The following is a 17,512-nucleotide window of genomic DNA, read 5'->3' as shown; positions in this document are numbered from 1 at the left end:
AGGAAAGTTTACCTACTATAATTATTGTTTATTTCTGCCCCTCTCCATGCTCCAGGCCCACACTACAATACAAACTCCACAAAAACAGGGACTTTTGGGGGGATGGGGGTTTTTTCATTGATGTGTTCTAAAAGGCTGTGCCTAACATAGGGAACAATCCATAAATATTTGCTGAAGGAACGGTCCATCACCAGGAGAATGGATATTCATATGATAAGACAGTATACACCAGCAAAAATGAACTATAATTAACACACATCATGGATCAGTCTCAGAAATATCATACTGAATGAAAGAAGTTTTAGAGTACTACATATATTTTTAAATGCAAAATTATGAAAAAAGTTTGTATTTTTTTCATAATTTTCATATGTATGGTATTTCAGGTAGAAGTTTTGAACAGTATACCTGAAGAGGGACAATTAAGACATTATTTTGAAAAATGTAAAAGTTATGGAAACACATTTATTGTAACTCACAAAATTTAGTTTCTTAATTCAATAAACACTACTCAGGAATTAAAAGCAGAAATAAAGTTTCAATATCAAGTCACTTACAAAACTGTAAAATAAAATATTCAATAATGGTTAAAATAAAACATACCGATAAGTTCAGGTGGATTTCTGTCATTAAACCGCTCACACAGACGAATAAATGTATTAGTAACCTCAGTTGTAGGGCACTCACCATGTCTAGTAATATGGAGGGAAAAATTTTAATAAGTGATTAAAATATCAATGAAAAGCTTTGGTATTAAACAATCTTAACACATAACTTACCCTTTACACTGAAGTTTTATATATTTGATTCCTTCTTTTTCTATGTCATTTCTATCATAAAACCTTGAAGTATTTGTCAGGTCTACCAACAAGCCCATTTTAACCTTAAAATAAAAAGAAAGAAGGGCAGAATTACTAGCAACTGAATTTGTTCCAAAATAAGTTTACTAAAGACACTAGAGTTCAGGTATCTGTATTAAGGGAGATTTTATGTTCACTCTGTTGTTAACAATTACCAAGTCTTATTCACGACTCTAGAACTTAGCAAGCATTCAATGAAATAAACTAATCCACAAACTAATGAAGGAACAAGAACATAGCAAAACAGATCCCATTTCCAACATCACAAAAATTTACCCAGAAAACACTATTGTAGTTATATATATATATACACATATATATTATAATATATATATTTCTGCACCTTTGATTTATTAGATAAGAATCTAGAACAGGGATGGCATCTATTTGAAACACACAGCAACTCAAGCTCCATACGTCCATCACTCCCAGCATTCCAAGTAGCCACCTCCAATGAATATCTGTTAACTATACCATACTATATCCTACAACTGAGGCCTAAAAGATAAAAGAGCTGGAGGCAGGCTTTCAGCATGGCAGTTAAGACACGATTGGGACACCACATCCTATTTCAGAGCACCTGGTCCAAGTCCTGGCTCCTCCACTTCCCATTTCCAACACAGCTACCTGCTATTTGTGCATCCTGGAAATCAGCCGATGATGGCTCAAGTACCTGGGTCCCTGCCACTGACATGGGAGACATAAAATGAGTTCCCAGCTCTTGGATTCAGCCTGGCTTAACCTTGGCTGTTGTGGGCACTGGGGAGTAAACCAGTGGATGAAAGATCTCTCCTCAACTCCTTTCAAATAAAATGAAAATTTTAAAAATTTCCCAATGAGACAAGCCATTTATGCCATTCAGTGGTGGGGAAACTTTTTCTAAACCAAGGGTCATTTGGATATTTATAACCTCATTCACGGGCCATACAGAATTATCAACTTAAAAAATCAGCTTGCTGAGGCTAGCACTGTGGCATAGAAGGTTAAGCTTCTGCCTGCAGTGCCAGCAACCCATATGGGCACCAGTTCCAGTTCCAGCTGCTCCACCACCAATGCAGCTCCCTGATAACAAGCCTGGGGAAAGCAGCAGAAGACAGCCCAATTACTTAGGACCCTGCACCCACATGAAAAGCTGGAAAAAGCTCCTAGCTTCAGCCAGGCCCAGTAAAGGCCATTGCAGCCATTTAGGGAGTGAACCAGTGGATCAAAAATTCTCTCGGGGCTAGCACTGTAGCATACCAGGTAAAGCTACTGCCTGCAGTGTCGGCATCGCACATGGGTTCTGGTTCAAGTCCCGGCTGCTCTGCTTCCAATCCAGCTCCCTGTTGATGCTCCTAGGAAAGCAGCAGAAGATGGTCCAAGTCCTTGGGTCCCTACACCCACAAGGGAGACCCAGATGAAGCTCCTGGTTCCTGGCTTCAGATAGGCCCAGTTTCAGCCATTGCAGCCATTTGGGGAGTAAACCAGCAGATGGAAGATCTCTGTGTGTGTGTGTGTGTGTGTGTGTGTCTCTGCCTCTCTATAACTCTTTCAAATAAATAAATCTTAAAAAAAAAAAAAAAAGATTTTTCTCTCTTTTGAACCAGTGGAAAGATATCTCTCTCTACCATTCAAATAAATAAATAAATAATTTTTTTCAAGATTAGCCTGCTATAGATTCATTGAATTTCGAGTCTTGGCAAGGCCAGACCAAACGATTTCACAGGCCATACACAGCCTGTAGTCAGATGTTTACCATCCCTGCCTAGTATGTATGTATGGATGGATAGACAGATGGACATATCAATAGATCCCTGTGTATCCTACTAAAAACCCTTCTATTTTCTGAAAATACACTGATGCCAAAGTTATATTCTTTGAAAGGGTTAAAAGGGTTAAAAATGAAGATGGTAAGATAAGACAGCAATTTCCCTCTTCTCTTCCTGGATATCCTACAAAAACCGGGTAATGGGGCACATAAAACCTATATATACATAAAAATGTCTAGGTTCTTCCATGCCAGTATGCCACAGCACCAACCCCTTTCCAGAAAGACTTAAGAATACTGAAGAAGCTATGTGGGAAGGAAGAATAGAAAAGCAGACATGAGATGGCAGATTTCAGAAAATGCCAATACAAATGTATTTCCTTTAATTTAGATCTCATCCTCAACTGGTGGGCTTATAAGCTTTCTACAGACAGCAGACTACAGTAAAGCAGAAGCAATGCAGAGCACAATATGCAAGGAAGACACAGAGTAAAAATGAGACTGTCAATAAATAAAATGCAAGCACAAAAGGAACCACCCAGGTCAATCAGTAAGAGACTAAATAAATAAATCAAGGTAAACATTCTAATACTATGAAACTATTTTTAAAAAAGAAAGTTCAGCCAGCGCCGCGGCTCACTTGGCTAATCCTCCGCCTGCAACGCCAGCACCCCGAGTTCTAGTCCCAGTCAGGGTGCCGGATTCTGCTCCGGTTGCTCCTCTTCCAATCCAGCTCTCTGCTGTGGCCTGGGAAAGCATCGGAGGATGGCCCAAGTGCTTGGGCCCTGCACCCACATGGGAGACCAGGATAAGTACTTGGCTCCTGGCTTCAGATCAGCACAGCCTTAGCAGCCACTGGGGGGTGAACCAACGGAAAAGGAAGACCTTTCTCTCTCTCTCTCTCTCACTGTCCACTCTGCCTGTCAAAAAAAAAATTTTAAATAAAGAAAGAAAGAAAGAAAGTTCACTATGTATTAATATTTGAAAATCTTGAGAATATACTATTAGGTTTAAAAACTAAGGTTCGGGGCAGGGGCTAAGATGTTGTGGCACAGTAGAATAAGCACCCACTAGCCACACCAGCATCCCCTATCAGAATGCCAATTCAAGTCCCAGCTTCTCTGCTTCCAATCCAGCTTCCTACTAATAGGCCTGGGAAGGCAACAGAAGATAGCCTAAGTACTTGGGCCCCTGCTGTCCATTTGACAGACCAGGATGGACTTCCCTAACTCCTGGTTTTGGTCACGCCCAGCCAATAGCTGCTGTGGCTATTTGGGGATTGAACTAATGGATGGAAGATATCTGTGTGTGTGTGTGTGTGTGTGTATGTGCGTGTGTTTCTCTGTGTCTCTCCTCTATCCCTCTGCCCTTCAAATAAATTTTTAAAAATCTCATTTTTTAAAAAAGTAAGGTTCAGGGGCCAGCACCACAGCATAGTAGATTAAGACTCCACTTACAGTGCCAAAATCCCATATGGGTGCCAATTTGAGTTGAGTCCCAGCTGCTCCACTTTTGATCCAGCTCCCTGCTAATATGCCTGGAAAAGTAGCAGAAGACAGCCCAAGTCCTTGGTCCCCTGCACCCACATGAGAGGCATGGAAGAAGTTCCTGGCTCCTGGCTTCAGATCAGCCCAGCTCCAGCAGTTGTAGCCATTTGGGGAGTGAAACAGTGAATGAAAGACCTCTCTCTCTGTGCATCTCTCCCTCTCTCTCTGTAACTCTGCCTTTCAAATAAATAAATCAATCTTTTAAAAAAAGGTAAGTTTGAGATCAACATATATAATATGCTAACTTGAATATAAAGAGGAGAAAATAATTGAATAACTAAAAAATCTAGAAATAGTGAAACCCATGAGGGATGTGGTTAGGGACTGGGCAGCTAGAGGGCAAAAGAAGACTTTTCAAGATCTAACATGAGTGGAAGTATTATTTATTTTGAAATTAAAAAATAAAAATGAGAGCAGGCATTTAACTAGCAACTGAGATGCCTGCCTCCCATATCACAGTAGCCAGGTTCAACTCCTGGCTCTAGCTCCTGACTCCAGCTTCCTGCCAATGCAGACTGTGGAAGGCAATGGTGATGATTCAAGTGTTTGGGTTCCTGCCACCAACATGGGAGCCTAAGACTTCCTGGCTCCAGGCTTCGGCCCCATCTCAGCGCCTATCACTGAAGATACTTGGGAAATAAACCAACAGATGAGCTCGCTCGCTCTCTCTCTCTGTGAATCTGTCTCTCAAATAAGTAATTTTCTAAAAATATAAAAATAAAATTGCAGCACCATTTGGTAGAGCAGTTAAGATGACAACTGGGACACCTATGTTCCCTTTGAAAATGTCTGGGGTCAAGTCCCAGCTCTGCTCTCAATTCCAGCTTCCTCTTGGTGTGCATCCTGGGAGGCAGCTGGTGATGGCTCAAGGGTCTCTGCCTGCTATGTAGAGACCTGAATTAGTTTCCTGGTTCCCAGCTTCAGCCTGACCCATTCCTGGCCTCTACAAGCATTTGGGGAGTGAACCAGAAGGTAAGAGCTCTATCAGTCTATCTGCCTTTGTCTCTCTGCCTCTCAAATAATTTTTAAATGAAAATAATTTTAAATGACAATAAAAAAGAGCATTAAGGTAGACTCATATCTTAGGCAGTTAAATTCTAAAATAAATACATAGGGGCAAAAGTAGGTACAGTTAAAATTCTATTGTAAATTCCTTAAATAACCAATAGAAAACAATACACATAGTCATACACTGTGTATCTCTTTGGAGACTTACTCCCATCTCACAATAAATCCATCACAGACAGTTTTTCTTTCTGGGTTGAAACAAAAATCATTATTCCTTCTGTTGAACACTAACTGCAATGGTTGGATTGTGTTCAGGGGCCATGTGGTGTGAAGAATCTTTAGAAAAATAGAATCACATTCAGCCTGGCAAGACAGTCTCACTAAGCAATGCATGAGTGAACTAAGCTCAAAGGAACAGCTAATTCACACATCTTCCACCTCATTCTGACGCATATGCTCTCTGGCAAGAATAGCGAGAGAAACAATCTGTACTGTTAAATCATTCTTTTTCTCTCCTTTTTATTGGTTTTATTGACTTCCTAATGTTGGATTTGCTTAAATAATGATTAGAATCCACTGCTAAGGGGGAAATTATGACCAAAACATTTAAACTTCACATATGGCAAAACAGACAAAAATGTATACTTCTAAAATAGTAGGAGTCTCCAAAAAGTTCATGAAAAAAAAGTGTGTATTCTGAAAAAACTACGAGTGCATTTTGAAAACCTCTGCACCAAAATAAAATTTATCTTTTAATTCCGTTTTTCATGAGCTTTTAAGTTCTCGTGTAAGGATAATGCTAGTTTCTACCTCAGAGCTGTCATGAGATGTAGATGCATCCCTAGTCTTTGCCAAGCACTGTTCTACATACTTTACATGTACTCGGTTGTTTAATTTTGTAAGATGAGGAAACTGAAACATGAAAACGCAAATTTTTAAGTGACAAACTGGGAATCAAATTCACAATACTTGGCTTCCAAGTCCAAGTTCTTACTTAGCACACTGCCAAGAATGTTTTCAACATTCTACAAATGTTAGCTATGATTTTCAATATGATTACTGATAATGATAACAAACAGTTTATGAGCTATAAGATATAAACAAATGACTGAAGGCTCACCAAGAAAAGGAATGAATAACAGGTTTTCAAAATCTAAGTGGTTATTACTTTTCAATCTCATAATATAAGCCTTGCATATAATGGGAACTAGTGTTCACTCAATGTGCTAATACAGCATACAATAACAGACTACCAGTAGTAAATAAACCAGTAATGATGATTGGTATTGTGAGTTGACTTCCGTCCTGTAAGAAGATGTGTTCAAATCCCAAAGAACCTATAAACGTGACCTTATCTGGAAATAGGGCAATAAGGTCTTTGCAGATGTAATCAAGTTAATTCTTGCTGGATTACGGTGGGCTCTAATCAAATGACTGGTGTTCCTCACAAGAAGAAAATGTGAAGATGGAGACACACAGGGAAAATATCATGTGACTGACCATGGAAGCAGAGACTAGAATGATGAAGCCACAAAACAAAGAGCACAGGGGCCAGCACTGTGTTGTAGCGGGTAAAGCTGCTGGCTGCTCCACTTCCAATCCAGCTCTCTGCTATGGCTGGGAAAGCAGTGAAAGATGGTCCAAGTCCTTGGGCCCCTGAACCAGCTTCCTCCTGGTTCCTGGCTTCAGATAGGCCTGCCTCTGGCCATTGTGGCCATTTGACAAGTGAACCAGTGGATAGAAGATCTCTCTCCCTGTCTCTGCCTCTGCCTCTCTGTGACTCCACCATTCAAATAAATAAATAAATCTTAAATTAAAAAAAAAAAAAAAAGAGCACCAAGGATGGCACGGTCTGACTCTGAGCCTCCACAAATCACTTTGATTTCAAACTGCTGGCTTCCAAAAATGACAGACTAAATATCTGCTCTTGCAAGCTACCCAGTCGGTAGTACTTTTTCACAGCAGTCCTAGGAAACTAACACAACTGGTATTATGATAGAATAATATTTAAAAAACACACACACACAAAGGTTCATTTACTCTTAAAAAGCTACCTGATAGGTAATAAAATGGGAAAGCAGTCTAGAAGAGAGTTTGGCAATTTCCTGTAAAACTAAACATGCATTTATCCTATGACCAACAATCATATACGTCAGAGGGCGGTGATCCCAGACAAAGGAATACTTCCATTCACACAGAACACCACACAGGAATGTTCACAGCACCTTTTATTACCCCACAACTGGGAAAACCCAAACATCCTTCAGCAAGAGAAGTAGTACATGCATGCAACTTAATACTACTCAGCAACAAAAAGAACCAAACTTTTAGTTGATACATGCAACAACCTCCACAGCTCTCAAGCCCATTATGCTAGGGGGTGGGGATTCCCAAAAGGTCACATCCTATTCTATTCCATTTATACAACATTCTCACAGGGACAAAACTACCGTGATGAAAATAAATTAGCAGCAGCCAGGGTGGCAGGGAAAGAGTCTGACTGTAAGTGGTAGCTTGACAGTGTTCCTTTGTGGAAGCATAGAAGGTTTGTAATCACAGCAGAAATTTACATGGGATCTACCTGTACAGGACTGCACATACACAGATACCTAAATAAATACCTAAATAAAGTCTAGTTGACAAAACTATGCAAATGCTGATTTTCCTGCTTTTCATATTGTGCCTCAATCATATAAAATGTCACCACTGGGAAAAGCTAGGGGAAGTATTCTTTGTACAAATTTTGCAACTTCTGAGTGTATTAATTGTATCAAAATGAAAAAAGTTTTCTTAAAGGTGCCTAAAGAACAAAAGAAAATGTATATTAAATCAAGTTTTTGATTCTTACCTTTAGACTCTTTAGATAATTTGAGAGCATACTTGGATGGAATCGATTTTCTTCAGCAACTTGACTATCATATCTTGGTCCTAACATTGTCTTCAGAGGTAAGAATCTTCCTAAACAACATTAAGATAGGTAGTAATTTTTAGTAAAGAAAATGTTCCAAGTTAAAGCCCTACAATTAGCAGTTTATAAAACCACTTTCTTACTATACTATATTTTAAATGAAAAAATAATCTATAAATGCAACTTTTCATGAAGTACTCTCAATGGAAACTAAACTGTTATGATTTGAATATCTTCCCAACCAAGTCAGTTTAGTCCCCAAAGTATTACATTAATGGCAATGAAAGAGCAGAAAACATAATCCAGTCATGCTGCCTGTTGGTGGTGGCTTGGATTAAGTTGTTGGGTGGGGCCCATGACTGAAACCTGGAGAAGGGCCACACAGAGATATAGACATGCATACTTCCTGTCTCTTGCCATGAGGTACTCCGTGCCACCTCAGGATTCTGCCAGCAAGATAACCATCACCACAGACTGAACCCATGGGGCCCACCTGATGCTGCACTGTAAATCTCCACAACTGGAGCCAAAATAAACTCTTCTTTATAAAGTACCCTGCCTCAGTTATTTCATTATAGTAATGAAAGGCTAATACATAAGCTTTTTAAAAGTATACCTTGGAGGACTTAAAGAGGCATTTTTCAAAAGAGGAAATCCAAGTGGTCAACAGACACATGAAAAATTGTTCAGGATCACTAGCCATCAGGGAAATGCAAATCAAAACCACAATGAGGTTTCACCTCACCCTGGCTTTCATACAGAACAACAAACAACAGATGCTAGCAAGGATGTGGGGGAAAAGGCACACTAATCCACTGTTGGTGGGAATGCAAACTGGTAAAGCCACTATGGAAGACAGTTTGGAGACACCTCAAAATTCTGAATACAGCCCTACCATATGACCCAGCCATACCACTCCTCAGAATTTACCCAAGGGAAATTGAATTGGCAAGTCAAAGAGCTATCTGCACCTCAATGTTTATTGCAGCGCAATTCACAATAGCTAAGACATGGGATCAACCTAAATGCCCATCAACAGAAGACTGGATAAAGAAATTATGGGACATGTACTCTATGAAATACTACCCAGAGGTAAAAAAAAAAAAAAAAATGAAATCTGGTTATTTGCAGTAAAATGGAGGAATCCGGAAAACATCATGCTGAGTGAAATAAGCCAGTCCCAAAGGGGCAAATATATGTTCTCCCTGATCTGTTACAACTAACTGAACACCCAAAAGAAAATCTGTAGAAGTGAAACTGACACTATGAGAAGCAATGACTTGATCAGCCCTTGTCCTGTTGAGGAATCGCTTACTATTTTTTTTTTTTTTTTTTTGGACAGGCAGAGTGGACAGTGAGAGAGAGACAGAGAGAAAGGTCTTCCTTTTGCCGTTGGTTCACCCTCCAATGGCCGCCATGGCCAGCGCACTGCGCTGATCCAAAGGCAGGAGCCAGGTGCTTCTCCTGGTCTCCCATGGGGTGCAGGGCCCAAGCACTTAGGCCATCCTCCACTGCACTCCCGGGCCATAGCAGAGAGCTGGCCTGGAAGAGGGGCAACCGGGACAGAATCCAGCACCCCAACCGGGACTAGAACCCAGTGTGCCAGCGCCACAAGGCGGAGGATTAGCCTATTGAGCCACGGCGCCGGCCTATTTTTAGTATTTTCTTTTTCTACTTAATATCACTGGTTGAATTCTTTACTTAACACAGAATTATTCTTAGGTGTTTAAATCCAATTAAAAATTGATCCCTTTTAAAAATAAGAGTGGGAATAAGAGAGGGAGGAGATGTACAGTGCGGCACACATTCCCTCAGACTTACCCCTAAGGGTAAAGCTAAAAACTTGCCATGGGACTCCAAATCCCATTAAGTTGGCAGGTACCAATGCCATCTTATTGTTAAAGTGATCAGTTTAAGTTCATAACTGTTCATAATTGATCATAAAGATAGAATTAAGTGTCAAAGGGATCACATAAATAAAACCAAGTGTCTGCTAATAATAATTGATAGAATTAAAAAGGAGAGAATGGTCCAACATGGTAAACAGGACACACAGCAGACTCATAGAATGGCAAATGCCCTAAACAGCACTCTGGCCTCAGAATCAGCCCTTAAAGCATTTGGATCTGCCTAAAAAAGCCCATGCGAGCATTTCAGGCATGGAAAGCCAAGACACTGTGGCAAAAAAAATGACCTACATGAAAGATCTCTGTGAATGAGATCTTGGTGGAAAGAAGGGACCATTTTTGAAGGAGGTACCTTTCTCTGAAGGGAGGAAAGAACTTCCATTTTGATTATGGCCCTGTCTAAATAATGTCAGAGTCTGTGGACTCAACAGGCTTCCATAGCCTTGGCAGCTCATGACAAGAGCCTCAGGTGATCACTGATGTCACAAATAAGAGTGTCAATTGTTAAATCAACAACAGGAATCACTGTGTACTTGCTCCCCATGGAGGACCTCTGTACTTAATGTGTTGTACTATGAGAATTAACAGTAAATTTAGTCTTTAAACAGTACTTTATACTTTGTATGTCTGTATGGGTGCAAACTGTTGAAATCTGTTGATCTTCTATATATAAAGATAATTTAAAATGAATCTTAATGAAGAATGGGATGGGAGAGTAGAAGGTGGGACGGTTTGGGGGGGGAGGGCGGGTATGGGGGGAAGAACCACTATAATCCAAGAGTTATACTTATTGAAATTTATATTTATTAAATAAAAGCTTTCTATAAAAAAAAAGTACACCTTGGAGGAGAGAACTTCCACTTTGCTTATGGCCTTGTCTAAATACTGACGGAGTTTGTGGTCACAAAAGGCTTCCATACCCTTAGCAGCTCACGGCAAGAGTCTTGGGTGATCACTGACTACATAAATAAGAGTGCTAACTATTAAATTAACAACAGAAGTCACTGTGCACTTACTCCCATGTAGGAACTCTGTCCATAATGAGTTGTACTATGAGAATTAACTGCAAAACTTGTTCTCAAACAGAACTTTATACGTTGTATGTGGGGGGGGGGGTATAAAATACTGAAATCTTTACTTAGTATAGAGTTGGTCTTCTGTATTAAGAATGTTAATTAAAAATGAATCTTCATGAAGAATGGGATGGGAGAAGAAGTAGGAGGTGGAATGAGAGAGGGAGTAGGAGGTGGAACAAGAGTCGGGGTGGTAAGGTGGGTATAAAGGAAAAAACCACTATATTCCTAAAGTTGTACCTATGAAATCTGCATTCATTAAATAAAATCTTTTAAAAAAAAAGGTACACCTTGGAACTTTTAAGGACAAAATAAAGTCTAGACCTTAACAATCAAACATAACAAAAGAAAAATTATCAGAGAATGAAACTTTCACAAACACTAAGTTCTAAACCACAACAACAAAAATTTATGGACTTGGAACATGTATTGTAGTACAGCAGGTTAAGCCATTGCTTTTAGTGGAACAGCCAGGATACGAAACAGCTCCCATACAGGATGCAAGTATTGAAGGCGGCCTTAGCCATTACGCAACAGTGCCAGCCCCTATAATGAAGTAAAGTAACTATTTACTATTCCTGATTATATGGTTTTTAACATTAATACTGGAATTTTCTCCATCTTAGGGACCTTATCCTACATCTCAGGGCAAAGATCACAGTAGGATATGCTATCATGCGAGGATGAAAACCAAACTCACTCTCCAAACAACTACAATTTCAGCAAAATAGACTGGCCTTTGAGGCCGGCACTTTAGTACAGCGGGTAAAGCTGCTGCCTGTAGTGCCAGCATCCCATATGGACAATGGTTCAAGACCCAACTGCCATGGGCCAGCGCCATGGTTCACTTGGTTAACCCTCCGCCTGCAGCACCACCCTCCCATATGAGCACCGGGTTCTAGTCCCAGTTGCTCCTCTTCCAGTCCGGCTCTCTGCTGTGGCCCGGGAGAGCAGTGGAGGACGGCCCAAGTCCTTGGGCCCTGCACCCGCATGGGAGACCAGGAGGAAGCACCTGGCTCCTGGCTTCAGAACAGCACAGCGCCAGCCATAGCAGTCATTTGGGGAGTGAACCAATGGAAAGAAGACCTTTCTCTCTGTTTCTCTCTCGCTGTCTAACTCTACCTATCAAATAAAAAAAAAAAAAAATGCCCAGCTGCCTCCACTTCCTATCCAGCTCTTTGGTATGGCCTGGGAAAGCAATAGAAGGCCCTTGTTGTTGGGCAGCTGCAACCACGTGGAAGACCCAGAAGGAGCTCCTGGCTCCTGGCTTTGGATCAGCCCAGCTCAGGCCATTGTAGCCATTTGGTGAATGAACCAGAGGATGAAGACCTTTCTCTCTCTCTGCCTCTGCTTCTCTGTAACTCTGCCTTTCAAGTAAATAAGTCTTTAAAAAAATAAAGACTGGCCTTTTATTCTGCATCACAATAGTGAAAAATCACCTTGTATGTAAATATTTAAATAATCTATTGTGACTGATATATATTTTCTTTTTTTGACAGGCAGAGTTAGAGAGAAAGAGAAAGGTCTTCTTTCCATTGGTTCACCCCCAAATGGCTGCTATGGCCGGCGCGCTGCGCCGATCCGAAGCCAGGAGCCAGGAGCTTCCTCCTGGTCTCCCATGTGGGTGCAGGGCCCAAACACTTGGGCCATCCTCCACTGCCTTCCCGGGCCACAGCAGAGAGCTGGCCTGGAAGAGGAGCAACCAGGACAGAATCCGGCGCCCCAACCGGGACTAGAACCCTGGAGTACTGGCACCGCAGGCAGAGGATTAGCCTAGTGAGCCGTGGCGCCGGCCGACTGATATATACTTTCAAACACAATAAAATCAGCAATAAGAATATCTGTTTAAAATAATATGTAAATGAAGTCTTAACATATATCTGTCCAGAGGCTTTAACCCATGTTTCAGGAAAAAAAATTAATTTTTTTAAGTTTTGTTTTCTACGAAACTATTCAAAGTCACCGATAAACTCAATTTTGCTAAACCCACTGGTCACTTCTCAGTCCTTACCTCACTTAAGCTCTCAGCAGCATAAGAGACAACTGAGGGAGTTCTTGAATCCTTTCTTCACTTAGCTTCTGGGATACTACAACCTCCTGGTTTCCCTTCTGTTTTTCTGACCCCTCCTTCTCAGTCTCCCTTACAGGTGCTTCCTTGGCCCCTCTGTGCTTTGTCTGAAGGATCAGTACTTAGATCTCTTTTCTTTTCTTTTTAAGATTTATTCATTTGAAAGGCAGAGTTACAGAGAGAGAAGGAGAGGGAGGGAGAGACAGAGAGAGAGAATGTTTTCCATCCACTAGTTCCCTTCCAAAATGGCCGAAAGAGCCAAAGATGGGCTGATCTGAAACCAGGAACCAGGAGCTTCTTCCAGGTCTCCCACATGGGTGCAGGGGTCCAAGCACCAGGGCCATCTTCTCCTGCTTTCTCAGGCAAATTAGCAAGGAGCTGGATTGGAACTGGAGCAGCCAGGACTCAAACCAGCACCCAGATGGGATGCTGGTGCCACATATGGCAACTTTATCCAGTACACCACAGCACTGGCCCACAGATCCCTTTTCTATCTATGCTCTCTCTCTCTCGGGTCTCATCTAGTCATATGGCTTTAAAAGCCACGAATATAGGGCTGATGCTGTGGCACAGTAGGCTAATCCTCCACCTGCGGCACTGGCATCCCATATAGGCGCTGGTTCTAGTCCCAGCTATTCCCCTTCCAATCCAACTCCCTGCTAAAACCTGGGAAAGTAGAAGATGGCCCAAGCACTTGGGCCCCTGCAACCACATGGGAGACCCAGAAGAAGCTCCTGGCTCCTGGCTTCGGACCGGTCCAGTTCCAACCACTGCAGCCATTTGGGGAGTGAACCAGTGGATGGAAGACCTCTCTCTCTCTCTGTTTCTCCTCCTCTTCTCTCTCTCTAACTCTGCCTCTCAAGTAAATAAATAAAAATATTTAAATAAATAAATAAAGCTAAGAATGTGTTGATGACTTACAAATTTATCTCTAGTCTAGACCTCTCCCTTAACTCTAGACTCAAATATCAATTTGCCTACCTGATACATTCCCTACTTTATGTCTAATGGATATCTCAGATTTGGTATCCAAATCTGATCTCTTGATATTCAAACTCTAAAAGCCATTCCTCTAATGGTCTTCCCCATATCAGCAAATGGCAATGCCATTCTTTCAGTAGCTCAGGCCAAAATCTTTGGGGTTATCCTTGACTCCTCTCCTTCTCTCAAACCCCACATCCAATCTGTTAGTAAATCCTGTCAGATTCACCTTCAAAACACAGAATCTGGCATTTCCCACCACCTTCAGCATCATCTCATCTTATACTTCATTCAGTTTATGTAATAGATAATCAACAAGTGCCTACCATATACAAGCATTGCTTTGGGTGCATGGAATTACAGAAAAGAAAAAACAGGGGGAAAAAATCCTGCTTCATAACATGTACATTCCACTGGATAAAGACAACCCATACCCAATGAATATAATGGTAAATGATATGACACACAAGGAGATATATCCCATTAGATTTCTCTCCTCATTATAGTCTCTGAGGTCCAATCCTGCTTCTATCAGCTCTTTCAGGCTTCCCTTTCCTTATCCCACACCAGAGCTTAGCATCACCGTCAGTCCTCTGTCAATATCCTTAACCTCCCTCCTTGCTCCACTCTCATGAATCAGTCACACTCATCTCAGACAAACCCAGATCTCAGTGAACCTAACTTCCCAATTTTTTTGTGCACACACCTATGCAAGTAAGGCCTCCTTGAGAAGGCCTCACAGCTCAAGACAGGTGACACCATAAATAATAATTACCAATTTCAAAGGCAATCCTACCACATACCACTAACTATGCTCTGTAATAAATGTTCCCATCTTTTTCTGGATGGGCATTTGGCACACCAATTAAGCCACCACTTAGGAGGCCTGCATCCCATACCATAGTGCCTGGGTTCAAGTTCCCAGCTCCACTTTTGGGATTACAGCTTCCTGCTAATGTACACCCGGAGAAGTAGCAGATGACAACTCGCATATATGGATCCCTGCTACCTACACCAGAGACCCAGATTGAGTTCTAGGCTCCTGGCTTCTTCAGTGTTAAAATATACCAAGCTTCCCCAACCCTATTCAACTGACTTTACCTTATACCTCACTGAAAAGAAAAGAAAAAAAGAAACATTAAGTCATTAATAATAAAAGCTAACTAAATCATGTTTATGTCAGGCACTTTTACAATACTTTCATAATTAATCTATTAATTCCTAATAATAAATAATGTTATTATCCTCATTTTACAGAAGAAGAAACCAAGACAAGATTGATTCAGTAACTTGACAGGCATCACTCTAATAGTGAATGTTAGGAGGAATGACTGGACCCAAGTCCATCCACGTCACCACTACTCTATAACGCCTCTCTCTCTGCCTGTGGGCAGTGGGCAGAAATTTCCCTCACCTTTACAGCTAACCTACAAACTCTTCTGTATCCGAGCCCATCCTTTTCCTCCCTTTAAAAGCCAATATCCTCCCTTAGGCTCTGAGCTCCCTTCCATCTTGTTCTTCAAGAAGTATCAGTCAACCCTTCTTTCTTCCCATACCCCTACCATTTTCAGCACCTCACTATCTTCTGGCTCATTCCCATCAGCACTGAAACAAGCCCTAACCTTTCCTTTATCACTTTCCAACTTACACTCCATTTTTACTCCTCTTAATATCCGAACTTTTTTAAGACTTAAATATACATGCTCCTATCATTACTTCCTCACTTCCAATTCACTTACGTGTTACATATGTGGGAAAGAATATAGTAACGCAGGGGCCAGCGCTGTGGCCTAGCGGGTAAAGCCGCCACCTGCAGTGCTGGTATCCCATATGCTGGTATCGACAGTTCAAGACCCAGCTGCTCCACTTAAGATCCAGCTCTTTACTATGGCCTGGGAAAGCAGAAGATGGCACAAGTCCTTGGGCCCCTGCACCCACATGGGAGACCCAGAAGAGGCTCCTGGCTCCTGGCTTCGGATCAGCCCAGCTCTCGCCATTACAGCCATCTGGGGAGTGAACCAGCGGACAGAAGATCGCTCTCTCTCTCTGTCTCTCTGCCTCTGCCTCTCTGTAACTCTTACAAATAAATACATTTTTAAAGTATAAAAAATAAAAATATAGTAACACTACTTCTCTATAACTATGCAAAACTGTATGCTCCCATTCAAAATATGCCACAATAAAATCAGAATGCTTCTCTCTTCATCCTACCCCACTCCCACCCTTCACTACCCCTCCTCCTAGAAATCATTACATTCCTAGGAATTAGAGACCCTGGCATAAGCAGGGGGGTGATTGCTATTTTGTACACTATCTTTCATCCTCACTAGTCTAGAGCAAATTGACACTGTACCTAGTCTTTGGGAAACATTAGTTTTCATCTCAGCAGTTTTTGCTGAGATGACTAAAGCCCCCTCATGACCTTAGCAAATAGGCCAATAAAGGCTATCCTACCTCTTCCAATTAGCAAGCCCCAGGGCAACCAGGTCCCTCTCAAGTCAGTTCTGATACCTTCAAGGACCACTGAAACTTTTGGCCATTTTAGCCTCACCTCAAATGATGAGATTTAGACTCTTTACACAGGTCTCAGAGCCATCTACCCACACTTGTAGTCAATACAACTCCTTAAAAAAAACTTGCAACCAAGTAAATTTTCAATCCACTCCCACATTCCCAAAATATCTCCCACCAACAAATTCCATGTTGCTATCAACTTTTCTAATACCTTAACATCTTAGCAGCATTCCATATATCTGGCAACTTCCTCCTTAAAAAACTCTCTTGCCTTCTACAACATCAGACTCCTGTAGGTTCTATCTCCCTCAATTTCTGTCTATTCCTCAATTTCTTTGTTCCCTCTTTTGTTCCTCAATTTTCAAATGCCAGGTTTCCACAGATTCCATCTTGGGCCTATTTTCTACTCATTTTTTTTTTTAAAGACTTATTTATTTATCTGAAAGTCAGAGTTACACAGAGAAGGAGAGGCAGAGAGAGAGGGAGGTCTTCCATTCACTGGTTCACTCCCCAACTGGCCGCAACAGCCAAAGCTGTGCAGATCTGAAGCCAGAAGCCAGGAGCCTCCTCCGAGTCTTCCCACATGGGTGCAAGGACCCAAGGACTTGGGCTATCTTCTACTACTTTCCCAGGCCACAGCTGAGAGCTGGATCAGAAGCGGAGCAGCTGGGACTTGAACCGGCACCCATATGGGATGCTGGCACTGCAGGCGGCTTTACCTGCTATGTGCCACAGTGCAGGCACCCTATTTTCTACTCTATCTTCTCCTAAAAGGTCTTATCCATCGACATGCTAGAAATTACATATCTGTTCACCAAATTATATTTATTTTCTTCCTCCAGAATACACAGAAACACTACATTTCTCAGCTTCTCTTAGTTGGGTGACTGGATTCTGGC

The 17,512-nt window shown here is 41.5% G+C and overlaps 1 protein-coding gene across 2 annotated transcripts in view; it reads right to left on the bottom strand.

Annotated features, from left to right (window-relative positions):
* Nucleotides 1-17,512, bottom strand: part of RNGTT (RNA guanylyltransferase and 5'-phosphatase) — a 326,422-nt gene that overhangs the window by 301,765 nt on the left and 7,145 nt on the right. For both annotated transcript variants that reach the window (XM_002714574.6, XM_089332916.1), the window contains exons 2-4: nucleotides 8,011-8,120; nucleotides 780-883; nucleotides 604-692 (exon numbers count right to left, since the gene is read on the bottom strand). In XM_002714574.6, the coding sequence (XP_002714620.1) occupies nucleotides 604-692; nucleotides 780-883; nucleotides 8,011-8,120 (303 nt within the window). The remainder of the gene's footprint in view (nucleotides 1-603; nucleotides 693-779; nucleotides 884-8,010; nucleotides 8,121-17,512) is intronic.

This window comes from Oryctolagus cuniculus, chromosome 5 (genome assembly GCF_051225735.1).
Source record: "Oryctolagus cuniculus isolate XC-2025 breed Fujian yellow rabbit chromosome 5, ASM5122573v1, whole genome shotgun sequence".
Taxonomy (NCBI): Eukaryota; Metazoa; Chordata; class Mammalia; order Lagomorpha; family Leporidae; genus Oryctolagus; species Oryctolagus cuniculus.
This window is presented reverse-complemented; position numbering and strand designations above follow the sequence as displayed.